This window comes from Oratosquilla oratoria, chromosome 12 (genome assembly GCF_046742065.1).
Source record: "Oratosquilla oratoria isolate Oo_2021 chromosome 12, ASM4674206v1, whole genome shotgun sequence".
Taxonomy (NCBI): Eukaryota; Metazoa; Arthropoda; class Malacostraca; order Stomatopoda; family Squillidae; genus Oratosquilla; species Oratosquilla oratoria.
In genome coordinates this window covers 48,391,078-48,417,081 of record NC_134788.1, presented here as the reverse complement: position 1 = coordinate 48,417,081, position 26,004 = coordinate 48,391,078, and the positions used below count along the sequence as shown (strand labels likewise).

Sequence of the window (26,004 nt, the reverse complement as noted above, 5' to 3'; positions counted from 1 at the left end):
GAAAAGTTTAAATGTGTTTGAGATGAAATGTCTGAGAACTATGGTAGGGGCTACAAGGTTGGATAGAGTGAGAAATGAGGAGGAGAGGAGAGCAGGGGTGGAAAAGAGTTGGGAGATAGGGTTGATGAAAGAGTATTGGGATGGTTTAGACACATGGAAAGAATGACTGAAGATTGGTAAAAGAAGTGTGACAGACAGAGGTGGATGGAGTGAACATGAGGGGGTGATCAAGTATGCAATGGATGGATGGGGTAAAGGGGGCAAGAAGGGGATTTCTGTTGAGGAAGAAAGGGAGAGAGCAGAAGATAGGAGCAATTGGGGAATGTGTATAGATGAAACTGTGATGCATGGAAGGGAGTGAATGGGGAATGGGGAGGGTTAAGTAATGGTTACATGTGAATGATATTTTGATGCAACCCAAAGGGTTTTCTCCATATCTTCAATATTTTTGCATGAGGGGACGGAGAAGGGGAGGAGGATTGCCAATTAAATGAAGCACCCTTGCTGTGGATATTTTGTGTCTTGCGACATTGCTTCTGACCCAGGGCAGTGGGCGAGATACAGGGATGACCCATCATCCAGGAGGACCCAAGATAAAAGAGGAAAGGAAGGGGGTGAATTAGAGTAAAATTTGTGGGAATGGAATGTGTGAGTGGAGTATGTGGGGATGGAGTGAGTGGGAGTGGATTTTATGCCTTTGTTTTTTGGCTACCTCCCTTGTAAGTGGGGAAAAAGCCTTTGGTATATTTATGTATGTAGAATTTAGTTTAATCTTATAGTATATCACCTCACAACCTTACAATGCATCAAATATAAATGTTTCTTGAACTCGCGTATCTTGCAGCTGGGTTGGATAGGGACTGAAGAAGTTAGTGGTGGAGTTTGGGAGGTATATGAAATGAGAAAGCTGAAAGCAAATGCAGGTAAAAGTAAGGTGATGAGATGTACAGGGGGAGAGGGTTGGAAGTGGGTTTAAAAAGAGAGGTTGGAAGAAGTATTTAAGGGGCACATATAGCAGGAGATGGATGAGGGTGGAGGTAAATTATTGAGTAAAGGAAGCAAGTAAATGTCTGGAAAATGGATAATGTTGTGAGAAATAGGTATCTGGAAAATTTGCAAAGAGACAACTAGAAACATGTGAGTCTGCATATGACACTACCAAACTCACACTTGCCCTTCCCTCTCAACTTAGTTTTACTCAAAGCCAATGCATCAATCTTTCTTCTCACAAACATACTACCTATCTCTTCCCTTTTACTCTCATCTGTACCACATCCACACACATTAAAAGACCTAAACCTTAGGGTGCTGATTGGAAAGCTCCTAGACCCTCTTATGCCTTTACTTTTTTTAGAACACTATGGAGGCAACTCAGTGTGCTTGAGATAAAGATTTCAAGAAGCATGGTTGGAGTTATGAGGATGGATAGAGTGAGAAATGAGGTGAGAAGGATAGCAGAATTGGGATGGTTTGGGCATGTGGAAAGAATGAAGAAAGAATAGCAAGAAAATGTGAAAGGCAGAGGTGGATAGGGTAAACTTGTGGAGAAGACAGAGAATGAGGTGGATGGACAGGGCAAAAGGGCACTTCATGTATATTGATTCTTTGCCAAATAAAGTTATTATTATTATTATAAGGATGTCTGTTGACCATGGAAGGGGAAAGGCTAGAGGTAGATGTCAGTAGCGAATGGTGAATGAATGAGAAATTAACATTGCCCAACCATATAGTTAACCCCTTCGATACGATAATGCCTACATAGGCGTCATGAGGAGCAAGTGGGTACGCGAGGATGCCGACGTCGGTGTCTTGATTATATATATTGTAGTTGTACCTGCGTGACCTCCATACTCTGTAAACTGGCTTCATCATATTTTCTATGGTTATCAAAATTCACAGGTGAAAGAGAACGAGCGATTGAGCAGTGACTTTATTTTTTATAATGCGAGTATTATGACGCAACATCGCATGTCTGGTAGCTCATGCTGCCCGCGAGATTTTGGCCCATATTGAAGGGGTTAATGAATGGAATAAACATCCTGCAGAGGCAGTGCAATGTAGTTCAGTTAAAAAATTCAAGATTCATTTAGATCAACATCCAAGCAAGGTGCTGTAATGTATGCCATTTATTTTATATTATTTATTTATTTGTTATAATTTATCTGTTCATTATTTGCTTGATTATCATTTATTATTAGTTATCTGTCAATTTATTATTATTTACTATTTACCTGTTTGTTTGTTATTTAACTTTACCTATTTATTTATTTTCATTTTTTATTATTTATATTATAAATTTTATTTATTTGTTTATTTATTTATCATTATATATATGTGTATATATATATATATATATATATATATGTATATATATATGTATATATATATAAATATATATATATAAATATATATATATATATATATATATATATATATATATATATATATATATATATATTTTTTTTCCATCTGACCTAGTTATGGACCAAAAGGTCTCCTGTCGGCATGCTCCTCCTTTGTAATCCTTTGTCTTCTTTAGTTTCGTTTGAGGTGACAAGGAGGGAGTCATTGTGTAGATAAAGCAGTGGGCCTTGCTGTGGACATGCTGAGTCTTGTATTTCTTTTGACCCAGGCAGTGGGTGAGGGATAGGGATGAACCTCCAGTGGGTAGGGGGGGTAGGGGTGAATCTCCATCCACAAGGAGCTAAGATATAAAAAGGAAACGAATGGTTGATGGATAAGAATAAGAATGGACTAGGTTGGGGTGGGTCCATGCCTTGGCTGGCTACCTCCCTTATAAGGGGGAAGAAGCCTATAAGTACAGTAAGTCCTCGTTATACGGTACATATGTATTCCTGAAAACCTAACCGCAAATTGAAATTACCATATACCGATTCCATTATAACATGTAATAATAGGATATGGCAGACGTACCTTCTCCCTGCTCTTTCCATCTTCAAAATATGTAGCGGATACCATATCTGTGAATTTTTCTTACCGTAAATAGAATCGAGAGTAGTAATTACCAAATACCGTAACTGTGAATTTACCGGATAAAGAATTACCTTATAAGGAGGACTCACTGTATATAGATAGTTAGACCTTGAGTTTCGCTAACTATAAACTTGCGACCCTTCAGTGGCCAGCAGTGGTTCTTGGGTCTTTTCATAGATCTCTCTGAGAAGATTCTTTGGATTGATGTCAGTATTGTATTGCTATGGGACTATTTTCTTATCATTAGCATGTACAATAAGCCCTCGATATAATGAACGATTTGGGGATGGGTTTATCTTTTTTTTTTTTATTCACCAAAATATCACACATTACATTTTCATGTTGAAGATGTACATATATACATACATTTAAATATTAATTTGTTGAAAAGGAGAGAGCGGAAGCAATAGCTTATAAAATGCTCTCCCCTAATGGTTTATATACAAGCATTAAAGCATTTACATTTTTCACAGAAAAGAAAATTTAATCACAAAGATATCAACAGCAACAGTAATTGTCTTTATATCTGAAGATCCGTTATATCTGATGGAAATACAGGACAGATTCATTATATCCCAAAGTTTGTCCAGTTTTAGGAATTAGTAGGATCAGAAATTACAATAAACCCTCAATATAACGAACAATATGGGGACAGGGGTCTGTCATTATATTTGATGGAAATACAGGACAGATCCGTTATATTCCAAAATTTGTCTGATATTAGAAATTAGTAGGATTAGAAATTACAATAAACCCTCAATATAACGAACAATATGGGGACAGGTCTGTCATTATATCCGATGGAAATACAGGACAGATCCATTATATTCTAAAATTTGTCTGATATTAGAAATTAGTAGGATTAGAAATTACAATAAACCCTCAATATAACGAACAATATGGGGACAGGGGTCTGTCATTATATTTGATGGAAATACAGGACAGATCCGTTATATTCCAAAGTTTGTCTGATATTAGAAATTAGTAGGATTAGAAATTACAATAAACCCTCAATATAACGAACAATATGGGGACAGGTCTGTCGTTATATCCGATGGAAATACAGGACAGATCTGTTATATCCTGAAGTTTGTCTGATATTAGAAATTACAATAAACCCTTGATATAATGGACGATATAGGGACAGGGCTCTGTTGTTATATCTGAAGATCAGTTATAACCGAGGATCCCTCGCTATAAGAGATGAAAATCCATTATAGCAAGGGTTTGTCCAGTCAGATTTTTTTCCGCTATAACTGATATCCAGTATATCGAGATCCGTTATATCGAGGGTTTACTGTAGTAGCAGTAGAAGAATGGGAGTGATTGCCAGTTGTCAGCTCCTCTGATGTGATCTATATATATATATGTATATACTTAGGGCTTCTTCCCCCTTATAAGGGAGGTAGCCAAGTCAAAGACATCCACCCACTCCCTCCCATTCCACTCCCATCCACCACCCTTGATACTCTCTCTTCTTATCTCCTTGTGGATGAAAGGTCATCCCTGTCTCCTGCCCACTGCCTGGGTCAGAACCAATGCAAGAAGACACAGTAATGCCACTTCACGTACCAGCAACCCTCCCTCTCCATTCCCTCATGTGGACGGGTCGGGGGGGGGGGGTCTAATGTGATAAGGTGGAGGAAATCCAGTTGAAATTGATGGATAAAAAACACGGACCTTGTGCGGAGACTGAGTGTCAATCACTCGCGGCTGCACCTTCCAGATGCGGGTAGAGATGTTGACAGTTTTTTTAAATGGAGGGAGGCAGCAGGAAGACATCCATCTCGTAGATCCACTTGATGCGGGTACCTGTTATTGGTCCCTTGGCCGAACAATATCATCTGTTGTCAACCAGTATACATACATACATATACCAAAGGCATTTTCCCCCTTATAAGGGAGGTAACCAAAAAACAAAGGCATAAAAACCACTCCCACCCATTCCATCCCTATCATACTCCACTCCCCTCCACCCTCTTTCTTCCCTCTTATCTTGGCACCTCCTGGATGACGGGTCATCCCTGCATCTTGCCTGCAACCAGTATAAAATTTGTAAAAGGTGTCAACGTGATAAAGGAGTTGGAACGACTAACTCTCATTACTCGTGTTTTAGAATAACAGGTTCTTGTTATTTCAGCAATCCTGGTGTATGCATATTGGCTGGAGCAGAAGCACAAGCATATGGTCTTCTTCTCGGGCGTGGCCGTCCTCATCTTTCGGTCAGAACTCTGCCTCCTCCTGGGACCCATTCTTCTAGCAGACTTGGTCAGCCAAAGAATAGACACCATAAAGTAAGTTCCTGACAGAAGGTATGACATTACTCTGGATCATGTCTTGAAATGAGCGTAGCTTTTATATCAGGGGTCACTCCCTGACCTTGATTTCATAGGAACCCATCTTTTAACCCATTCAACTCCGATGACAAGATGTCTTGTCACTTGGTCAAATATAACAAAAAATCATAATAAAACAACAAAATGTTTGATGATCAAACAGCACCAGAAAAATGTGACGTCATATTTTTCTGGTGCTGTTTGATCATCAAACATTTTGTTGTTTTATTATGATTTTTTGTTTTATTTGACCAAGTGACAAGACATCTTGTCATCGGAGTTGAGTGGGTTAAAATGTAACATAAGAATATAAGAATGAAGGAGACTGCAAGAGACCATAAGGCCTACACTAGGCAGCTCCGTATCCATCACCACCTGTCATCCCCATCCATAACGTTGTCTAATCGTTTCTTAAAACAACTGATAGTTTCAGTGCTTACTACATGGTTACTAAGTTTATTCCATTCGTCAACCACCCTCTTAGTAAACCAATTCTTGCCTATTTCCTTTTTAAATCTAAATTTGTCCAGTTTATAACCATTACTGCAAGTCCTGTATTAGGGTGTTTTACCTTGTAATTTTTGGGCGAGTTATCTTAATAATCAGTGTTGTATTCATTTGTCCCATCTGGGGTATTGGCTGCATGTTGTTGTGGTAAAGTAGTATGCAGCTGATACTTTAAGGTCTATATGGGGTGCCCCTACAGACCAGAGCCACACATCATTTTATCTGTGATAGAGGAAATCTGTTCATAGAGAAATGATGACACTTTTATTATATTGCAACTGCCCCTCCTGTTTGGAGCAGAAACATGGAATAAAAGAGAGGAAGAGAGAAGGAGTTTGAATGTGTTTGAGATGAGGTGTCTGAGAAGTATGATGGGGGTTACTAGGCTAGATAGAGTGAGAAATGAGGAGGTGAGGAGGAGAACAAGGGTGGAAAGGGAGTTGGGAGATAGGGTTGATGAAAGAGTATTAGGATGGTTTGGACACATGGAAAGAATGAGTGAAGAAAGACTAGTAAAAGAGGTATGGAAGGCAGATGTGGAGGGAGTGAACATGAGGGAACGTCCTAGGATGAGGTGGATGGATGGGGTGAAGGGGGCTTTGGGTAAGAGGGGAATGTCTGTTGAGGAAGGACAGGAGAGGACAGAAGACGGGTGAATGGAGAATGGTTGTATATGGATGATGTTATGATGCATGAGGTGGAACGCGTGGGGTGATAGGGGGTGAGGTAGTATGTGTGAGCAAAATTTGACGCAGCCCAAAGGGATTTCTCCCTTGCTGTGGATGTGCTGTGACTTGCGGCACTGCCTCTGACCCAGGGCAGTGGACAAGGTGCAGGGATGACCCGTCATCCAGGAGGTGCTAAGATGGGAGGAAGGGTGGAGGGGATGTGGAGGATATTTAGGGATGGAATGGGTGGGAATGATTTTATGCCTTTTTCTTTTTGGCTACCTCCCTTGTAAGGGGGAAAAAGCCTTGGTATATGTATGTGTGTATGTCCCTCCGTTATGCTGTCCCCCCACCCCTTGTTACTGTGCTGTACCATTTCTCTGAGTATTCCTTTCCTTTTTTCACCTAACCCTGTGGTGGGGGGAAAGGATGCTGCCACCAAGTCTTCCCACTTGAGTCGTATGAGGTGACAAAAAACAGGACGGGGATAGGACTAGGAATCCTACTACCTGTAGCCCTTAAGGGGACATTCCCAAAAAAAAAAAAAAAAAAAAAGTATACCTTTTTTTTTTGGGGGGGGGGCTACCTCCCATGTAAGAGGGAAAAAGCCTCTGGTATATGTATGTATGTATGTATTCATTTCCAAATTTGTTTAAATCTTGTGTGAATGCACCTGCCTGTTACACACACACATAATAAACCCAAGACAATTTGGATTCAGATAAGGAAAATCATGTATCACAAACTTAATATGTATCTACTCAAGATTAATAGATATAGTGCAAGAAAGAAATGGATGGGCTGACTGTGCCCTCCTGGATTTACTAAAAGCTTTTGACAAAGTACAAAAAATTACTAAAAAAAACTCGATCATATAGGAGGGATACAAGGGAACCTACTAAAATGGATGGAGGACTTCCTGATTGGTAGAAAGATGAGAGTAGTGCTCAGAGAAAAATATTCAGATTGGAAAGAGGTGATCAGTGGAGTACCGCAAGGATCTGTACTAGCTCCAATAATGTTTGCTATTTATGTGAATGACATGGATGATGATGTGAAATGTTACATGAGCTTCTTTGCTGGTGGCACCAAACTGTTAATGAAAGTAAAAACTGAAGAGGATTGCGAATCACTGCAGGAAGACCTGAATAAAGTATGGAACTGGAGTCAGAAATGGGAGGTGGACTTCAATATTAGAAATGTAGCATAATGGAGTTTGGAAAAAGCAAAAACAGAATATCAGGACAATATAAAATTGGAACCAAGGAGGTAAGAAGGAGAGATCCAAAAAAGATTTGGGTGTAATTATCTCAAACAACTTGTCCTATGACAAACAGATAAACAAAATTGTTGGAGAATCCTACAACTTGGTAAAATCAATAAAAGTGGCATTTACATATTTTGATGAAGAAATGATTAAAAAAATATTGGTCACACTGATAAGGCCTAGACGAATATGCAGTGACATTGTGGTCACCCAGTACCAAAAAGAATATAAGAAATTAGAAAGAATCCAGAGAGCAGCAACAAAAATGGCACCTGCACTCACAAACTTGTCATATGAGGAGAGATTGGAGTGTGATAGGGATGGAATGGGTAGTAGTGGTTTTTATGCCTTTGTTTTTTTAGCTACCTCCCTTGTAAGGGGGGAAAAAATCCTTTGGTATATAGTATGGCACTTTCTTTAGTAGTTTTGCGTTGTCTGCAAAGAAGTTCATGTAACATTCTACACCTTCATGTTGTTTACATATATATCAGAGCCAGTATTGAACCCTGTGGGACTCCACTTATTATTTCTTCCCAAGTAGAGTTTTATCTCTTGAGTACCTATCGCATTTTTCTCCCCTGCAAGAAATCTTCCATCCATTTCAATAGTTTTCTGTGTATATCTCTTGTTGTTTTGAGTTTTCTTTATAATTTTTTGTGTGGTACTTTATCAAATGCCTTTTGTAAGTCCACAAAAACCAGGCTCAGGTTTAATGCTTGAGGGACACTCTGTATCAATGTCCACATCTGACACCCGAGTTGAGTGCACACTCAATTGCTGACCAAGGATACGTTTTAAAGTAGATTTCATATTAGTATAGTTGATTTCGGAGATCACTGACAACACAATTTGAGTCTCTCACTCAGGCAAGTTGCTTGAAGCAAGAAGCATAAAAGCCATCACAGAGTCCAGTAGTGTCATTCCTTCTTGTGTAAACTTAAAGTATCAATGTTCAAACTCACTCACATATTCATTAATATTCTTGTTATCTCTTCTGAAATTATATAAATTATGAAATGCTGCAAATTGACGTCAACCTTTATCAGGCAAGAACAGTGTGTCCATTTTCTCAATAATGCTCTGTACACCATTTTCACTCTTCAGTACTGTTCATTCAGTTTCAGAAGATGCTGTTCTAGCTCGGCCAGTTAAAGATAAATATATGGCTAGTGCTTGCTTATCTTTCATTAATTCAGTTAACTTACACCATATGCTTATATCTTTTTCCAATTTTGCATATTCATTATCAAACTTAGGAGGGCACTTAGAAGAGGCCATAACTACACTCTGCTGACCAGTATTAGACCAGACTTGCTCCACTCACCACTTCCTTTATACTGAGGACCCAACACTCCGCATAGTAGCCCAACAACACATGAGGAGCTAAGATGAGACAGGGGAAGAGTGGTGGATAGGAAGGGCATGAGTGGGAGTTGGTATGTGCTTTTGACTTGGCTATCTCCCATATAAAGGGCTAGGGCGTCGTTACTTGCGATGGAGGTCGGGATGATGGCGATTCAAACCCTGCTCAGGGCGAGTTGAACCAAGGACATGGTTCATTACATTCCACACTACAAACTCCACTGTAAGGGGCACTGTCCTAGCCTCCTAATAGGGGGGAGTTTGTGATGTTAAACCAATCAACATCATCATCATCATATAGATAGTTATTATTCCTAATGCCTTATTTTGTGTTGTTTGTGGGGTGTCTGTGTTTCCTGGATTGATGGGTCCCATGCTGTGGATGCACAGGTGCAGTTCTTGTTGTCCAGATCCTTTCCTTTCTCTCTCTCTCTCTCTCTCTTTCTCTCTCTCTCTCTCTCTCTCTCTCTCTCTCTCTCTCTCTCTCTCTCTCTCTCTCTCTCTTATCCCCCCCCCTGCCTGGACCTCATTGTCAGGTCTTTGATCCACTAAAAGTCATGTATATCAAAAGTGAGACCCATTGTTTTAGTATTCTTGTCCAGTGGGACCAAGTTCAAACTGCCTCTAAATGTAACCACCACACAGAAAACATAGAAGACCTCATACTGTGATGTCCCACACTAACAATCCGGAGACAACAACACAATATCTCCTCCCTGAGTGACTTATGGTCCACCTAGAGGATGTTGCTGATTACCTGAAGGATGCTAGTATTGTGCAAGAGAGACCAGGGACAATGGAGTGACGTTGATGTTGTTCATTAGGATCTTATCCCAAGTGATGGCAAATGATTTTATACAAAGTTGGCTTCAGCTCTTTCCAAATTAACATACGAACAAAGATTATCGAAATTGGAACTACCAACACTGGAGCAGAGAAAAGAAAAAGGTGATCTACTGACTATATTTAAGTAAGGTGATGAGATGTACAAGGGGTGAAAGTGGCAGTAGACTGGAAGTGAACATTAAGGGAGAGCGACTGGAGGAATTGGATAGTTTTAGATACTTGGGTGCAAGTGTAGCAGGAAAAGGTGGAGTGAAGGTGGAGGTAGAATGTAGATTGAGAGAAGCGAGTAAATGCCTTGGTGGTTTAAAGAGTGTAATGAGAAATAGACATTTGGGAATGGATGCGAAGAGGAGACTGTATGAAGGAGTGATTGTGCCAACAGCACTGTATGGGGCAGAAACGTGGAACATAAGAGAAGAAGAGAGAAGGAGTTTGAATGTGTTTGAGATGAGGTGTCTGAGAAGTATGGTGGGGGTTACTAGGCTGGATAGAGTGAGAAATGAGGAGGTGAGGAGGAGAACAGGGGTGAAAAAGGATTTGGGAGAGAGGGTTGATGAAAGAATATTAGGATGGTTTGGACACATGGAAAGAATGAGTGAAGAAAGACTAGTAAAAGAGGTATGGAAGGCAGATGTGGAGGGAGTGAACATGAGGGGACGTCCTAGGATGAGGTGGATGGATGGGGTGAAGGGGGCTTTGGGGAAGAGGGGAATGTCTGTTGAGGAAGGAAGGGAGAGGACGGAAGACAGAGGTGAGTGGAGAATGGTTGTATATGGATAATGCTGTGATGCATGAGGTGGAATGGGTGGGGGGGGGAGGGGGGGTAGTATGTGTGAGTAAATTTTGACGCAGCCCGAAGGGATTTCTCCCCGTCCTCCCTTTATATGCAAAGGGGGACGGAGAGGGGGGGTCGCCGATTAAATGAAGCGGCCTTGCTGTGGATGTACTGTGTCTTGCGACACTGCTTCTGACCCAGGGCGGTGGGCAGGGTTCAGGGATGACCCGTCATCCAGGAGGTGCTCAGATGAGAGGAAGGGTGGGAGGGGTGTGGAGTGTATTTAGGGATGAAATGGGTGGGAGTATTTTTATGCCTTTCCCTTTGTGGCTACCTCCCTTGGAAGGGGGAAAAAGCCTTGGTATATGTATGTATGTATGTACTGACTATATTTAGAATCATGATAGGAATGGAAATCCTTGATAGGAATGACTTACTAAAGAATGACAATGGAAAAAGAAGAGGTCATGAAAAGAAACTCAAAAAGGATAACTATAGAAGATATTGGAAAAAGAATAGCCTCCTACACAGAGTGCTGGATACCTGGAATAATTTAGATAAAGAAACTGTGTGTGCAAACACTACTCAAGATTTTAAGAAAAAACTCAGTGAGTAAAAGCAGCAATGACTGCAACAGCACTGTAGGAGAGAGGCCAAACGCAGAGTATGGGTTCCAATATATTTGACATTTCGCCCAGCAGGGCTTCTTCAGAAATAACACAGTTAAGAAACATTTTACTCCTTATATTATAGCCCGAGCTTGCGGGGAGAAACAAACATAAAAATGGTGTATACACAATTTGCACAAATTGCTTGTTATTTGGTTATTAAAATTGCCAATGGTTTATTTATTGCAAGAAATCCACTGTTCTGATTTATATTGTCAATGAGGGATAGAAACGCAGATTCAAAACATCTACGTTTCATTGTATGGTTTTCATATTTTATAATTTTGGAATTATTCCAGTCAGCATTGTGGCCTGTATTGAATCTATGTTTAACAATGGCATTATTCATATTGTATATTTTCATATCATGAATATGTTCTAATAATCTCTTATCAATACCACGGAAACTTTCACCAACGTAAACCTTTTCACAACCTAGACATGGCACACAGTAAATACCTGCTTGACGAAAATTTTCCCTGCTCTTATTTCGGCTTTTGATAAGATTGCCAACTATTACCGTTACTGTTTCTCAACTGTGTTATATCTGAAGAAGCCCTGCTGGGCGAAACGTCAAATATATTGGAACCCATACTCTGCGTTTGGCCTCTCTCCTACAAAAAACTCGATGCTGAAAGATACAAAGACGGGTCACCACAAGCATAGCTCCCTTCCCGTGTAGTACAACTAGGTAAATAGATAGTAGAAACCTCTGCTCCATAGACTATTGAAAACTGTCTCGCTCTAACCATTGACAAGTGGCATCATACCTTTGAATCTTGTTCTGTTCAATAAATTCAGCCACAGGAAACTACTCTTGTCTAGATTATGATTTCATATATTTCCCTAAAATTATATTTAACTTTCATAAATTTCATTATATTTTGACTTTTACATATGATTTCATATATTTTCCTAAAATTATGTTTTGACTAGTTCCACTTTACCAGGGAAAAGGGGACAAGTGTGAGTGTAGTAGTTTCAGAGGGATAAGTTTGTTGAGTGTAGCTGGGAAGGCTTATGGGAGGGTTTTGATTGAGAGGATTAGAAGAGGAACAGAGGGAGTAATTGGTGAAAAACAGTGCGTGGATTAGATTTTTGTGGTAAGGCAGATATATGAGAAAGCTGTGGGAAAAGGTAAGGGTGTTTTTGGGGCCTTCATGGATTTGGAAAAGGCTTATGACAGGGTAGACAGGAGGGCACTGTGGGAGGTATTGCAGATATATGGGATAGGAGGAAAGCTGTTAAGAGCAGTCAAGAGTTTTTATGATAGTAGAACCTGTGTTGAAATTAGAAATGGAGAGAGTGAGTGGTTTGAGGTAAAGGTGGGACTTTGCCAGGGATATGTCATGTTGCCCTGGCTGTTCAATATGTACATGGATGGGGTGGTGCAAGAGATAAATGCAAGGGTAATGGGACAGAGATTTGAGATGGTTAAAGGAAATGGAAAAAAATGGAAGATAAGCTAGTTGTTGTTTCCTGACGACACTGCACTTGTAGCAAGATCAGAGGAGGGACCATGGGTGAGATGGATGGATGGGGTAAAAGAGGCATTAGGAAAGAGGGGAATGTCTGTTGAGGAAGGATGGGAGAAGACAAGATAGCGGTGAGTGGAGAATGGTTGTGTATGGATGATGCTGTGATGCATGAAAAGGAGCGGGTGGGGGATGGGGGTGAGGGAGTATGTGTGACTGATATTTTGATGCAACCCAAAGGGATTTCTCCCGTCTTCTCTTTTTCTGCATGAGGGGACAGAGAGGGGACTCGTTGATTATATGAAGTGGCCTTGCTGTGGATGTACTATGTCTTGCTACATTGCTTCTGACCCAGGGCAGTAGGCGAGATGCAGGGATGACCTGTCATCCAGGAGGAGACGAGATAAGAGGGAAGGAGGGGGTGGATGGGAGTGGAGTATGTGGGGATGGAATTGGTGAGAATGGATTTTATGCCTTTGATGTTTTTTGGCTACCTCCCTGGTAAGGGGGAAAAAGCCATTGGTATATGTATGTATATTTTGATGCTGCCTGAAGGGATTTTTCTTCATCTTTAATGTTTCTGCATAAGGGGACACAGGGGTGGGTTGCTGATTAAGTGAAGCAGCCTTGCTATAGATGTGCTGTGTCTTGCTGCATTGCTTCTGACCTATGGTGTTGGGTGAGATACAGGGATGACCCGTCATCCATGAGGAGCTAAGGTGAGAGGGAGTGAGGGGTGGTGGAGTGGAGTGGAGTGGGTGGGAATGGAATGGGTGGGAATGGAATTATATCTTATGACTTTGGCTAGCTCCCTGGTAAAGGAGAAAGAGCCTTTGGTGTTTGTATATTTTCTTAACATCATTTTTTTTTATTTTCAGGTTCTTACGATATGGAATTCCCTCTGGATTTTTGTGTTTGGCGGCCACTATAGGAATAGACTCCTGTCTGTGGAAGAAACTGCTCTGGGCAGAAGGTGATGTGTTTTGGTTCAACACATACCAGAACCAAAGTCACAACTGGGGAGTATCCTTTTCTCTAAAGAATTTAGAATTATTACTTTGGGTGGAGGACGCTCGCTGGCAGAACGGGTCAGAGCGTCGCTACTTGTGGCGGAGTATAGGGTGACAGCAGTTTGAACCCAGTCGCCAGCAAATTGAACGAAGGGCATGGTTCATTAAGTTCCATGCTACGAAGTCCTCTGTAAGGGGCACTGTCATAGCCTCCTGATATGGGGAGTTTGTGACATTAATCCAAATCATAATCACTATGGATGGAAGGTGATGCATCTTGGTATATTGCTAACTTAAACTGGTCACAAGGAAGACCCCCCCCCCCCACACACACACCCTTTATGTCCACCTCAAACACCTTGGCCAAACAGCCCTAAGAACCTTGCCTGACATGTTCAACTACTGGTTACATACTAAAATCCTAAACATCTGATACATCACACCATGTAAATGAAGCAGCCCTGTTGTGGATGTGCTGTGTCTTGCAGCATTGCCTCTAACCCAGGCAGTGGGCAGGAGACAGGGATGACCCTTCATCCATGAGGAGCTAAGACGAGAGGGAAAACAATTGGGTGGTGGATGGGAGTGGAATGGGTGGATGCCTTGACTGGCTACCTCCCTCCATATGGTCACTGAATCTCGTTAAAAACATTGACAAATTGGAGAAAGTACAACAGAGTGCCACAAAACTGATTCCAAATATCAGAAATAAATCATATGAAAATTGACTAAAACATATGAATCTATTTTCCCTAAAAAAAAAGCCTAGATTCAGGGGTGACTTGATCATACATACATACATATACCAAAGGTTTTTTTCCCCCTTACAAGGGAGGTAGCCAAAAAGAAAAAGACATAAAGCCCATTCCCACCCTTTCCATCCCTGAATACACTCCACTCCCCTCCACCCTCCCTCTTATCTTTAAGATTCTAAAGCGAATTGACAACATCACAAGTGACAAAATTTTCATGCTGAATGCAAACCAGACAAGGAATAATGATCTCATACTGTCAGGAAGTAGATTTAATATGGAAGTGGGTAGAAACAACATGTAGTCAATGAGATGGAATAAACTTCCTGCAGAGGCAGTGTAATATAGTACAGTTCAAAGTTTTAAGATTCATTTAAATAAACACTTAATATACTGTAATGCCTACTACTTTATTTATTATCATTTATCTTTTAATTTTTATTGTTTATTTACTTATAAAAAAAATTTTTATTTGTCATTATCTATTTATTCATTCATTTCATTTATCTTTTTCCACATCCGACCTAGTTATGGACCAAAAGGTTTCCTGTCAAAATGCTTCTCTGTAATCCTTATAAGGGAGGAGAGTCTCTTGGTATACTGTATAGGTAGATTATTATAATTATCATCGTTATTATTATTTTTATCATTATTTGCTGCCATCCCTTACCTTGTACATCTCATCACCTTACTTTTACCAACATTTATCTTCAACTTCCTTCTTTCACACACACTCCCAAGCTCTGTCACTAACTTCCTCAATCCCTCCTCTGATCCTTCTACAAGCGCAGTGTCGTCTGCTTATCTCCCACTTTTCTCCATTTCCTTTAATCATCTCAAATCCACAGACCATTACCCTTCCATTTACCTCTCACACCTTCACATCCATGTATAAATTGAATAGCCATGGCAACATGACACATCCCTGGCAAAGTCCCACCTTACCTCAGACCACTCACTCTCTCCATTTCTAATTCGAACACAGGTTGTACTATCATAAAAACTCTTGACTGTTCTTAACAGCTTTCCTCCTATCAAAAAAGTAAACTCAGAGAGGGACCTAGGAGTAATCATCTCAAGTGACTTGACACCTGACAAACATGTAAATAAGTTATTTGGAGAGACCTACAACCTATTAAGATCAATGAAAGTGGCCTTTGACTACATGGATGAGGAGATGGTTAAGAAAATAATTATTACAATGATAAGACCAAAATTAGAATATGCTATATCAATGTGGGCACCTAGCACAAAGAAAAACACAAGAAAATTAGAAAGAATCCAAAGAGCAGCAACAAAAATGGCACCCACACTATCACATTTGACATATGAACAAAGATTGGAGAAATTACAGTTATCTACATTGGAGCAGAGAAGGGAAAGAGGTGATTTGTTGACCATTTTCAGAATTATGAAAGGGACGGAAATTTTCCATAGAGATGACCTATTAAAATGGGACAAGAGGGAAACAAGAGGGCATGAAAAGAAACTAAAGAAAGACCATTACAGAAGAGACCTGAAAAAGAATAGTTTCCCACACAGTGATCAATATCTGGAATAAATTGAACAGTGAAATAGTGAATGCCAGAACTATACATGATTTCAAGAAAAAACTGGATGTAGAGAGATATGAAAATGGGTCACAATGAGCATAGCTCCTGTCCTGTAAAACATAACTATGTGAAACTAGCTAAATGTATCTGCAATACCTCCCACCGTGCCCTCGAGTCTACCCTATCATAAGACTTTTCCAAATCCATAAAGGCCCAGAAAACATCCTAATCATTTTCTAAAGCTTTCTCACATATATCACAAAAATCTGATCCACACAACCCCTACCTATCCTAAACCCACACTGTTCCTCACCAATTACTCCCTCTGTTCCTCTCCTAATCCTCTCAATCAAGACCCTCCCATAAGCCTTTCCAACTACACTCAACAAACTGATCCCTCTGAAACTACTATATTTACACTTGTCCCCTTTTCCCTTGTAAAGTGGAACTATACAGGCACTCCTCCAGTCCTCAGGCACTCTACCCTCTTTTAGACAAACATTAAACAATCTCACCAGCCAGTCCACCATCACTGTACCTCCCTTTTTAGACACTGCTCATGACACCCATCCAACTGAAGTGTCTTACCTGCTCTCCACATTTCAACAACTGCTTTCACTTTATCTTTCCTTATTTCTCCTCCATTTTCCTCACTCATCACTGTCATTTTGTAGTGCTTCCCACTGCAACTACCATTCCCTCCCTATCCTTCTTCACCTTTAGCAACTCTCAAAAATACTTTTCCCATTTTCCTCTTACTGCCTTCTCTTCAGTTATCATCTTTCCATCTGCACCTTTTACCTTCTCTTCTTTACTTAATTCACCTACTCTTCCTCTCTTAATTTCCTTCCAAAACATCTTTTTATTTCAAAATTTTGTCATACTTTAACCCCATTTCACATCTGCTCCTCTTTGCCTGCTTTATCTTATGCAAATGGTTAGAAAATACAGTGTTCCGGAAGAAAGTAAAACATAAGTACACATGGGAGAGGGTGGTGGATGGAAGGGTGGTAGATAGATCGTTAATGGACTATATAGTGGTAGATAGGAGTATAATAGGAAGAGTTAAGGATGTCATGTGCTAAGGGGAGAGTGTGGGGAATGTCAGATAATTGTTTTTGGTGGAAAGTAAGTTAAGAGTGAGGGATAGATGGAGAAAGAGGAAAAGGACAAAAGGTAGGGAGGTGTTTGGAGTGAACTCTTTAAATGAAAAGGAGGAGTACAAGAAGACGCTGAAGGAGGAGTGGGAGGGAGTAAAGAATTGCTAGGAGTGGAGGACGAATGGGGATGGTTCAAGGAGGGAGTCATTAAGTTGCAAAGATGGTGTGTGGAACAAGAAGGACAGGAGGAAATAGAAGGAAGGGTGGTGAGTGGTGGGATGAGGAAGCAAAGAGTGTAGAAGAGAAGAAGCAAGCTTTCATAGATTGGTTACAAAATAGGACAAGGGAATCATATGAGAGGTACAAAGAAAAGAGAAGTAAAGCATAAGATAAAGGTGGCAAAGATGTGAGCAGATGTGAAATGGGGTAAGAGTATGACAGAAAATTTTGAAAGTAAAAAAAGATGTTTTGAAAAGAAATTAAGAGAGGAAGAGGAGGCGAATCAAGTAGAGAAGAAAAGGTAAAAGGTGCAGATGGAGAGATGATAATGGAAGAGAAGGCAGTAAGGGGAAGATGGGCAGAATATTTTAGGGAGTTGCAAAATGTGAAGGAGAATACGGAGGGAAAGATAGCTGCAATGGGAAGCACTACGAAAATGACCATAATGAGTGAGGAAAATGGAGAAGAAATAAGGAAGGATGAAGTGAAGGCAGTTGTTAACCACTTCCATACGGTGACGCCTACGTAGGTGGCATGAGGAGCAAGTGGGTACTCGATGATGCCGACGTCAGCATCTTGATTATATTTATTGTAGTCGTACCTACGTAATTTCCATTCTCTCTAAACTGGCTTCATCAATTTTCTATGGTTATCAAAATACATGGGTGAAAGAGAACGAACGATTGAGCACTGACTTTATTTTTTATAATGCGATTATTATAACGCAACATCGCACGTCGGGCAGCTAATGCTGCCAGACGTGCGATGTGCCCCGGAGTGAAGAGGTTAAGATCGCGAAAGCAGGTAAGGCACCTGGTCTGGATGGATGCCATGCAGAATGTCTAAAAAAAGGAGGTACAGTGATGGTGGACTGGCTGGTGAGGTTATTTAATGTTTGCTGGAGAGAGGTTAGAGTGCCGGAGGACTGGAGGAGTGCCTGTATAGTTCCACTTTACAAGGGAAAAGGGGACAAGTGTGAATGTAGTAGTTTCAGAGGGATTAGTTTGTTAAGTGTAGTTGGGAAGGCTTATGGGAGGATCTTGATTGAGAGGATTAGGAGAGGAACAGAGGGAGTAATTGGTGAGGAACAGTGTGGATTTAGGACGGGTAGAGGTTGTGTAGATCAGATTTTTGTGGTAAGACAGATATGTGAGAAAGCTATAGGAAAGGGGAAGGATATTTTTTTGGGCTTTTATGGATATGGAAAAGGCTTACGACAGGGTAGACAGGAGGGCACTGTGGAAGGTTTTGCGGATATACGGGATAGGAGGAAAGCTTCTAGGAGCTATCAAGAGTTTTTACGAAAGTAGTAGAGCATGTGTCAGGATTAGAAATGGAGAGAGTGAGTGGTTCGAGGTAAAGGTGGGACTTCGTCAAGAATGCTTCTTGTCGCCCTGGCTGTTCAACTTGTACATGGATGGGGGTGGTGTGAGAAGTAAATGCAAGGGTGGTGGGTCAGGGATTGGAGATGGTTAAAGAAAATGGAGAAAAGTGGGAGGTGAGCCAGCTGTTGTTTGCTGATGACACTGCGCTTGTAGCAGGATTGGAGGGATTGAGGAAGTTGGTGACAGAGTTTGGGAGAGTGTGTGATAGAAGAAAGCTGATGATAAATGTGGGTAAAAGTAAGGTGATGAGATGTACAAGGGGTGAAAGTGGCAGCAGACTGGAAGTGAGCATTAAGGGAGAGCGACTGGAGGAAGTGGATAGATTTAGATACTTGGGTGCAAATGTGGCAGGAAAAGGTGGAGTGGAGGTGGAGGTAGAATGTAGATTGAGAGAAGCGAGTAAATGCCTTGGTGGATTAAAAAGTGTAATTAGGAATAGACATTTGGGAATGGATGCTAAGAGGAGACTGTATGAAGGAGTGATTGTGCCAACAGCACTGTATGCGGCAGAAACATGGAACATAAGAGAGGAAGAGAGAAGGAGTTTGAATGTGTTTGAGATTAGGTGTCTGACAAGTATGATGGGGGTTACTAGGCTAGATAGAGTGAGAAATGAGGAGGTGAGGAGGAGAACAGGGGTGGAAAGGTAGTTGGGAGATAGGGTTGATGAAAGAGTATTAGGATGGTTCGGACACATGAAAAGAATGAGTGAAGAAAGACTAGTGAAAGAGGTATGGAAGGCAGATGTGGAGGGAGTGAACATGAGGGGACATTCCAGGATGAGGTGGATGGATGGGGTGAAGGAGACTTTGGGGAAGATGGGAGTGTCTGTTGAGGAAGGACGGGAGAAGACAGAAGACGGGTGAATAGAGAATGGATGTATATGGATGATGTTGTGATGCATGAGGTGGAATGGGTGGGGTGATGTGGGGGATGAGGTAGTATTTGTGAGCAAAATTTGACGCAACCCAAAGGAACTTCTCCCCGTCTTCTCTTATGCATGAGGGGACGGAGAGGGGGGGGGGTCGCCGATTATCCTCTACACTGTTCTCATTACCAGGGTCATATGCACATACAAAGACCCACATCACCTCAGTTTCACCTTCATCCACATTAACTTCAAATAAACCTTCCACTTCACCATATGCTTACCTATCTCTTCACTTACTAGTTTAGCCACCCCTTCTCTCCTTCATCCTCTCTTCATTCCTGACACCCTAACTACACTCCCAAGCTCATACTTGCCCCTCCCATTCAACTTAGTTTCACTCGGTGCCAACACATCCATCTTTTTTCATACAAACTGTTTGTCTCTTCCCTTTTACTCTTATCTGTACCACATCCACACACATAAAAAGAACCAAACTGTAGGGTTCTGGTTGGAAAACTTCCAGACCCCCCCCCTTTTTTTTTTCTTTTCTTTTCTTTTCTTTCTTTCTTCTTCTCCTTTTTCCAGGATAGGAATGTTCCTATCGGGTCAACAGAGAATAAGATGCCTAGTCCTATCCCCATCCTTTTTTTGTTGCCTGTTATGACTCAAGTATGATACATATACCAATGAGGGGACGGAGAAGGGAGGTTGCCAATTTAATAAAGAGGCTGTGTCTTGCAACACTGCTTGTAACCCAGGGCAGTGGGTGAGATGCAGGGATGACCCATCATCCAGGAGGTGCCAAGATAAGAGGGAGGGAGTGGAGTGGAGTATGTGGAGATGGAATGGATGGGAGTGGATTTTATACTGCTCGTACATATAGCAAAGGCTCTTTTCCTCCTTATAGGGGAGGTAGCCAAAAAGAAATAGAAACCACTCCCACCCATTCCATCCCCTACATACTCCCCTCCACCCTCTACCCTCCATCTCATCTTGGCACCTCCTAGATCACGGGTCATCCCTGCATCCTGTCCACTGCCCTGGGTCAGAAGCAGTGTTGCAAGACACAGCACATCCACAGCAAGGCTGTTTCATTAATTCGGTGACCCCCCTCTCCAGCCCCTCATGAAGAAAAGGAGAAGACGGGGAGAAATCCCTTTGGGCTGTGTCAAAGGGCTGCGTCAAATTATTTCTCATACATACTTCCTCACCCCCCATCCCCCACCCACTCCCCCTCATGCATCACAGCCTCATCTATACACAACCCTTCTCCATTCGCCCCTATCTTCTGTTGTCTCCCATCCTTCCTTTACAGACATTCCTCTCTTTCATAATGCCCCTGTACCATTTCTCTGAATATTCATTTCCTTTCTTTGCCTACCCTGTGGTGGGGGAAAAGAATGCTACCACCAAGTCTTCACACCTGAGTTGTAAGAGGCGACAAAAAAACGGGATGGGGGATAGGATTAGGAGTCCTGCTACCTGTAGCCCCAAAGGGGACATTCCCTAAAAAAAGTAAAGGCATAAGTGTGGATTTTATGCCTTTGTGTTTTGGCTACCTCCCTTGTAAGGGGGGAAAGATCTTTTGTTGTATGTATGTATTATTATTGTTATTATTAAATATTATTATTATTATTATTATATGTCCTTTTATGCATGGGGGGACGGAGAGGGGGGTAGCCGATTTAATGAAGCGGCCTCGCTGTGGATGTGCTGTGACTTGCAACACTGCCTCTGACCCAGGGCAGTGGACAAGGTGCAGGGATGACCTGTCATCCAGGAGGTGCTAAGATCAGAGGGAGGGTGGAGGGGAGTGGAGTGTATTTAGGGATGGAATGGGTGGGAATGATTTTATGCCTTTTTCTTTTTGTCTACCTCCCTTGAAAAGGGGAAAAAGCCTTGGTATATGTATGTATTATTATTATATCTATCAATCTATATACCAAGAGGCTTCTTCCCCCTCATAAAGTGGGTAGCCAACCATCCCACTCCTATGCACCACCCATGTTTTTCCATCTCATGTTAGCTCCTCATGGATGAAGGTTCATCCCTGACCCCAGCCCAGTACCCAGGTCATCAGCAGTGCAGCAAAACACTCACATTATCATTAGCTACCTCCTTTTATAAGAGGGAAGACACCTTTTAGTATATAGACAGGTAGATTATTATTTTTTGCTTCACATCTTTTGTAGAATATAGCAGAGGGTAATCCAGTGTTACTTCATTAACTTTTATAGACTTAATCAAATCAAGTAACGTAGGTGTCGTAACACACGAATAAAATAAAACTTAAACCCACTCTCGGAGAAAGATAAGCTGAGATACAGAGTAAAACCGTATATTTCGACCACCGACTGTGGTCCTCTTCAGCAGTTACAATTATAGGGTACATAGACAAGAGGTTATATACAGAGGAGGAAGGAGCATTGGGGGACTCAGTAAGCCTCAGGTCACTTGCCCTGAGTGAGGTCGGACGTAACGTCCGACCTCACTTGGGGCAAGTGACCTGAGGCTTACTGAGTCCCCCAATGCTCCTTCCTCCTCTGTATATAACCTCTTGTCTATGTACCCTATAATTGTAACTGCTGAAGAGGACCACAGTCGGTGGTCGAAATATACGGTTTTACTCTGTATCTCAGCTTATCTTTCTCCGAGAGTGGGTTTAAGTTTTATTTTATAGACTTGTTTTAGGTTTTCTCCTCTAGTCATCCATATACCAAGAGCTTCTTCCACCTTGTAAGGGAAGTAGCCAAGTCGAAGGCATCCACCCACTCCCTCCCATTCCACTCCCATCCACCACCCTTGTTTCCCTCTCGTCTTAGCTCCTTGTCTCCTGCCCACTGCCTGGGTCAGAAGCAATGAAGCAAGACACACCACATCCACAACAAGGCCGCGTCACTTGAACGGCGATCCCCCTTCTCCATTCCTTCATGTGGAAAATAGAAAAGATGTGGAGAAATCCCTTCAGGCTGCATCAAAATATCATTCACACACAACCACTCTGTCACTGTAGTAATAATTCTGTTATATTTGTTTGTAATCAACTATATTCCAAGTAACTTCCTTAACTGCTGTAAGATTTACCCTTTTCTGTGGTATTGGTATTCTGCCTTACCACGTGCCCTGGCCTTCAGTCTGTTGATGGTGCCCGTTGGAATCTTCGTAGACCGCAGAGTAAGAGTGATGATGGCTCCGGCATTGCTGTACGTCACCCTCTACTCCTTCCTCCCCCACAAGGAACTGCGCTTCATCATCTACGTGATCCCCATTCTCAACATGGCCGCTGCCAGGGCTTGTCACTTCTTGTACGTTTTTATTCCTTTTGCACAGGTGGCAAAGGGTGAAGTTGTAGTAGCGTGAAGAAAGAGTGAGTGCTTTGCATGACTTCCGCCCTTTGTGTTCCTGCACGTTCTCTAGGGTGTACGAGCTTGGGTGTATTTACCTCCTCAGGGGATCAACGATGGGTACTGCAAATGGTGGTCCTGCAAGATGGACGTGAGGGACAATCGTCTCCCTGTCAACACCCTCACCTCCTTTTGTAGGTGCAACCCCAAGGGCCTGATACCCGGTCTCTGGAGTGGGCCCAAGATCCTCCTTTCAGTTTCAGGAGTTTTTCTTCCACCTTTTCACATGAGGATAGCTGACAGCCAGTGATGGTTCCCTTCCATCTACTACTACAAGCTGGCGACATAGAAACTGCCCCACGCTAATACAACACAGACATAGCTTTTCACCAGTGACATCTGTGGAAGGCCCTGAGGACCATTGCCAGCCACTGTGGGGCTGTGGGTTTCCAGTTAGTGAAACTTAGTTATTACTGTTGTTATTACCTAGCTTATTTACCTAATTCTGATAAAAAATGAGCTATGCTCATGGGGGTCACATTTCTTTTTGTCTTCATCGATTGGACTTATTTATTTGTGGTTTTAGATTGGACACTAAAACTGTTCTGTAAATTGACACACTTATACAGAAATCTTTATTTTGTTACATCTATCACTATTTGTCAGTCTTTTTCCCGCAACTTCATAATTCCCTCCTGTCCCAAACCAAGAGATCTTCTCCGTTAATTTGATCTGTTCCTTTGATTGATCTGGACACTGCAGTCATGTCACCTCTCTTCTTCGCATGAAGCGAGGACTGACGTCATATTTTTCTGGTGTTTGATCAAACATTTTGGTGTTTTATGATTTTTTGTTTTATTTGACCAAATGACAAGACATCTTGTCATCGGAGTTTAATGGGTTAATGATGGCAGCTCCAGTACTTCAAGTCCTTCCTTGGACAGTTTGTCCACTAGGCTGGGGGTCAACTTGGTTGCTGCTATTTATATTCTCTCAGTTTTATCTTTACACGCATATTATGTACCAAAGACCCTTTCCCCTTGGTAAAGGGATGGCCAAGTCAAAATGCACACCTATGTATACATTAGAATCCATTTAATGTCTCTCCCATCCTAGCTTCTTATGGATAAAAAGTCATCCCTGCCCTCCTGTACACCTCTTAGGCTAAAAGCAATGCAGCAAAACACACCATTTCTGCAGGAGGGACAGACAGCCAGAGTGGGCTTGTTCCAACTGCTTCATCATGAGAACAATTCTTCAGGCCATGTCTTTCTTTCCTCCATTCTCGGTCTTCCTCCATTCACTCATATCTTTTGCACTCCACAGACATTCCTTTCATATCCAAAGCCCTCTGTACCCAACTCATCCTCCTCAATCTACAGTGCTCGACAAGGAAGTATGAACGGTTAGCGAGAATGAGTGATGAGGAGAATGAATGAGTCATAAATCAATAAACAAAAGCTCACTTCGTACCTCTAATACTTTGATGGGTGGCCTTTACGTGCAATGATCTCACGAAGGCGGTTTGGAATGGAAGTGGCGTACTTGGCAAGATGTGCAGGGGTTATACTAGCCCAGGATTGGCGAATGGCTGCCTCGAGCTTGGGCACAGAGCTCGTATCTTTACCCTGCAGGTCTTGTTTAATGTGGTTCCACAGGTTTTCTATTGGGTTTATGTCAGGACTATTGCCTGGCCAGTCTGCTATGTAAGGTATATGACAGTCTTTAAGCCACTGAGTAACACTACGAGCAGTGTGGGCTGGGGCGTGATCTTGTTGAAAGATGTTAGCACCTGAGCTATTAAAAGAATCCTCCAGGGGGGTAAATGATATGGACAAGGAAGTGCAAATGGACAAGTGGGCAGAGCTAAGGTTAGGGTTTATGACACATGCTATCAATCATCCCTCAGTTGCCTCTTAGCCTTCGTGGGGAGGCTTTTTGTTCCGTGAGTGTTCTGGTGACGCCACCTAGGCGGTCAGTGTTTTTTGCAGACAGAGGTGCTTTCTAGCCTTAATATGGGCAAGAACAAGTATTTATCACAAGAGACAATAACCCAGATCATAGCTTTACATAAATCTGGTCACCAAACAAAGAAAATAATAGAGCAGGTTGGGGTTGGTAAGACGTCCGTGTGCAAGTGGGTTGCCATTTTTAAGAAGGAAGATGGCTGTGACACACCCGGTTACAAACCAAGGAAAAGTTACCCCAAAAAGACATCCCCTCGTGTTACCAATGTTATCAAGAGACAGAGCATAATCCATGTGTTACTGCCAGAAAAATAAAAGAAAGTAACCCGGGACTCTTTGGGGAGGTTAGTGTGCGAACAGTTTGCCGCCACATTCACAACCTTGGGTACAGAAGCCATCGCCCGGTGAAAAAGCCTCTTCTCACTCTTAACCAGAGGCGCCGTAGGGTCGAGTTTTGCAAGATATATCTTCAGTGGGATGATGACAAGTGGCTGGATATTCTCTGGACCGATGAGTCCACATTTACTGTGACTGGCAATAAGGGTGGAAACGTGTATCAGCGCATGGGTAGCGACCCTCTTGATCCCCGGTACGTTCAACAAACAGTGAAACACCCTGATTCTCTCATGGTATGGGGAAGTTTTAGTGGAAGAGGACTTGAGAGCCTTGTTGTATTACCGAAAAATGTAAAAGTGAACCAATATGTTTATTATGAACTCTTAAATGACCACTTGGAGGATTCTTTTAATAGCTCAGGTGCTAACATCTTTCAACAAGATCTTGCCCCAGCCCACACTGCTCGTAGTGTTACTCAGTGGCTTAAAGACTGTCATATACCTTACATGGCAGACTGGCCAGGCTATAGTCTTGACATAAACCCAATAGAAAACCTGTGGAACCACATT

The 26,004-nt window shown here is 41.8% G+C and overlaps 1 protein-coding gene across 4 annotated transcripts in view; it reads left to right on the top strand.

Moving 5' to 3' along the window:
* Positions 1-26,004, top strand: part of Alg12 (Alg12 alpha-1,6-mannosyltransferase) — a 68,788-nt gene that overhangs the window by 20,272 nt on the left and 22,512 nt on the right. For all 4 annotated transcript variants that reach the window (XR_012967019.1, XM_076195831.1, XM_076195832.1 and 1 more), the window contains exons 5-7: positions 5,135-5,288; positions 13,777-13,921; positions 22,867-23,093. Coding sequence is in view for 3 of the 4 variants with exons in the window: in XM_076195831.1 (XP_076051946.1) it covers positions 5,135-5,288; positions 13,777-13,921; positions 22,867-23,093 (526 nt within the window). In the remaining variant the exon portion in view is untranslated. The remainder of the gene's footprint in view (positions 1-5,134; positions 5,289-13,776; positions 13,922-22,866; positions 23,094-26,004) is intronic.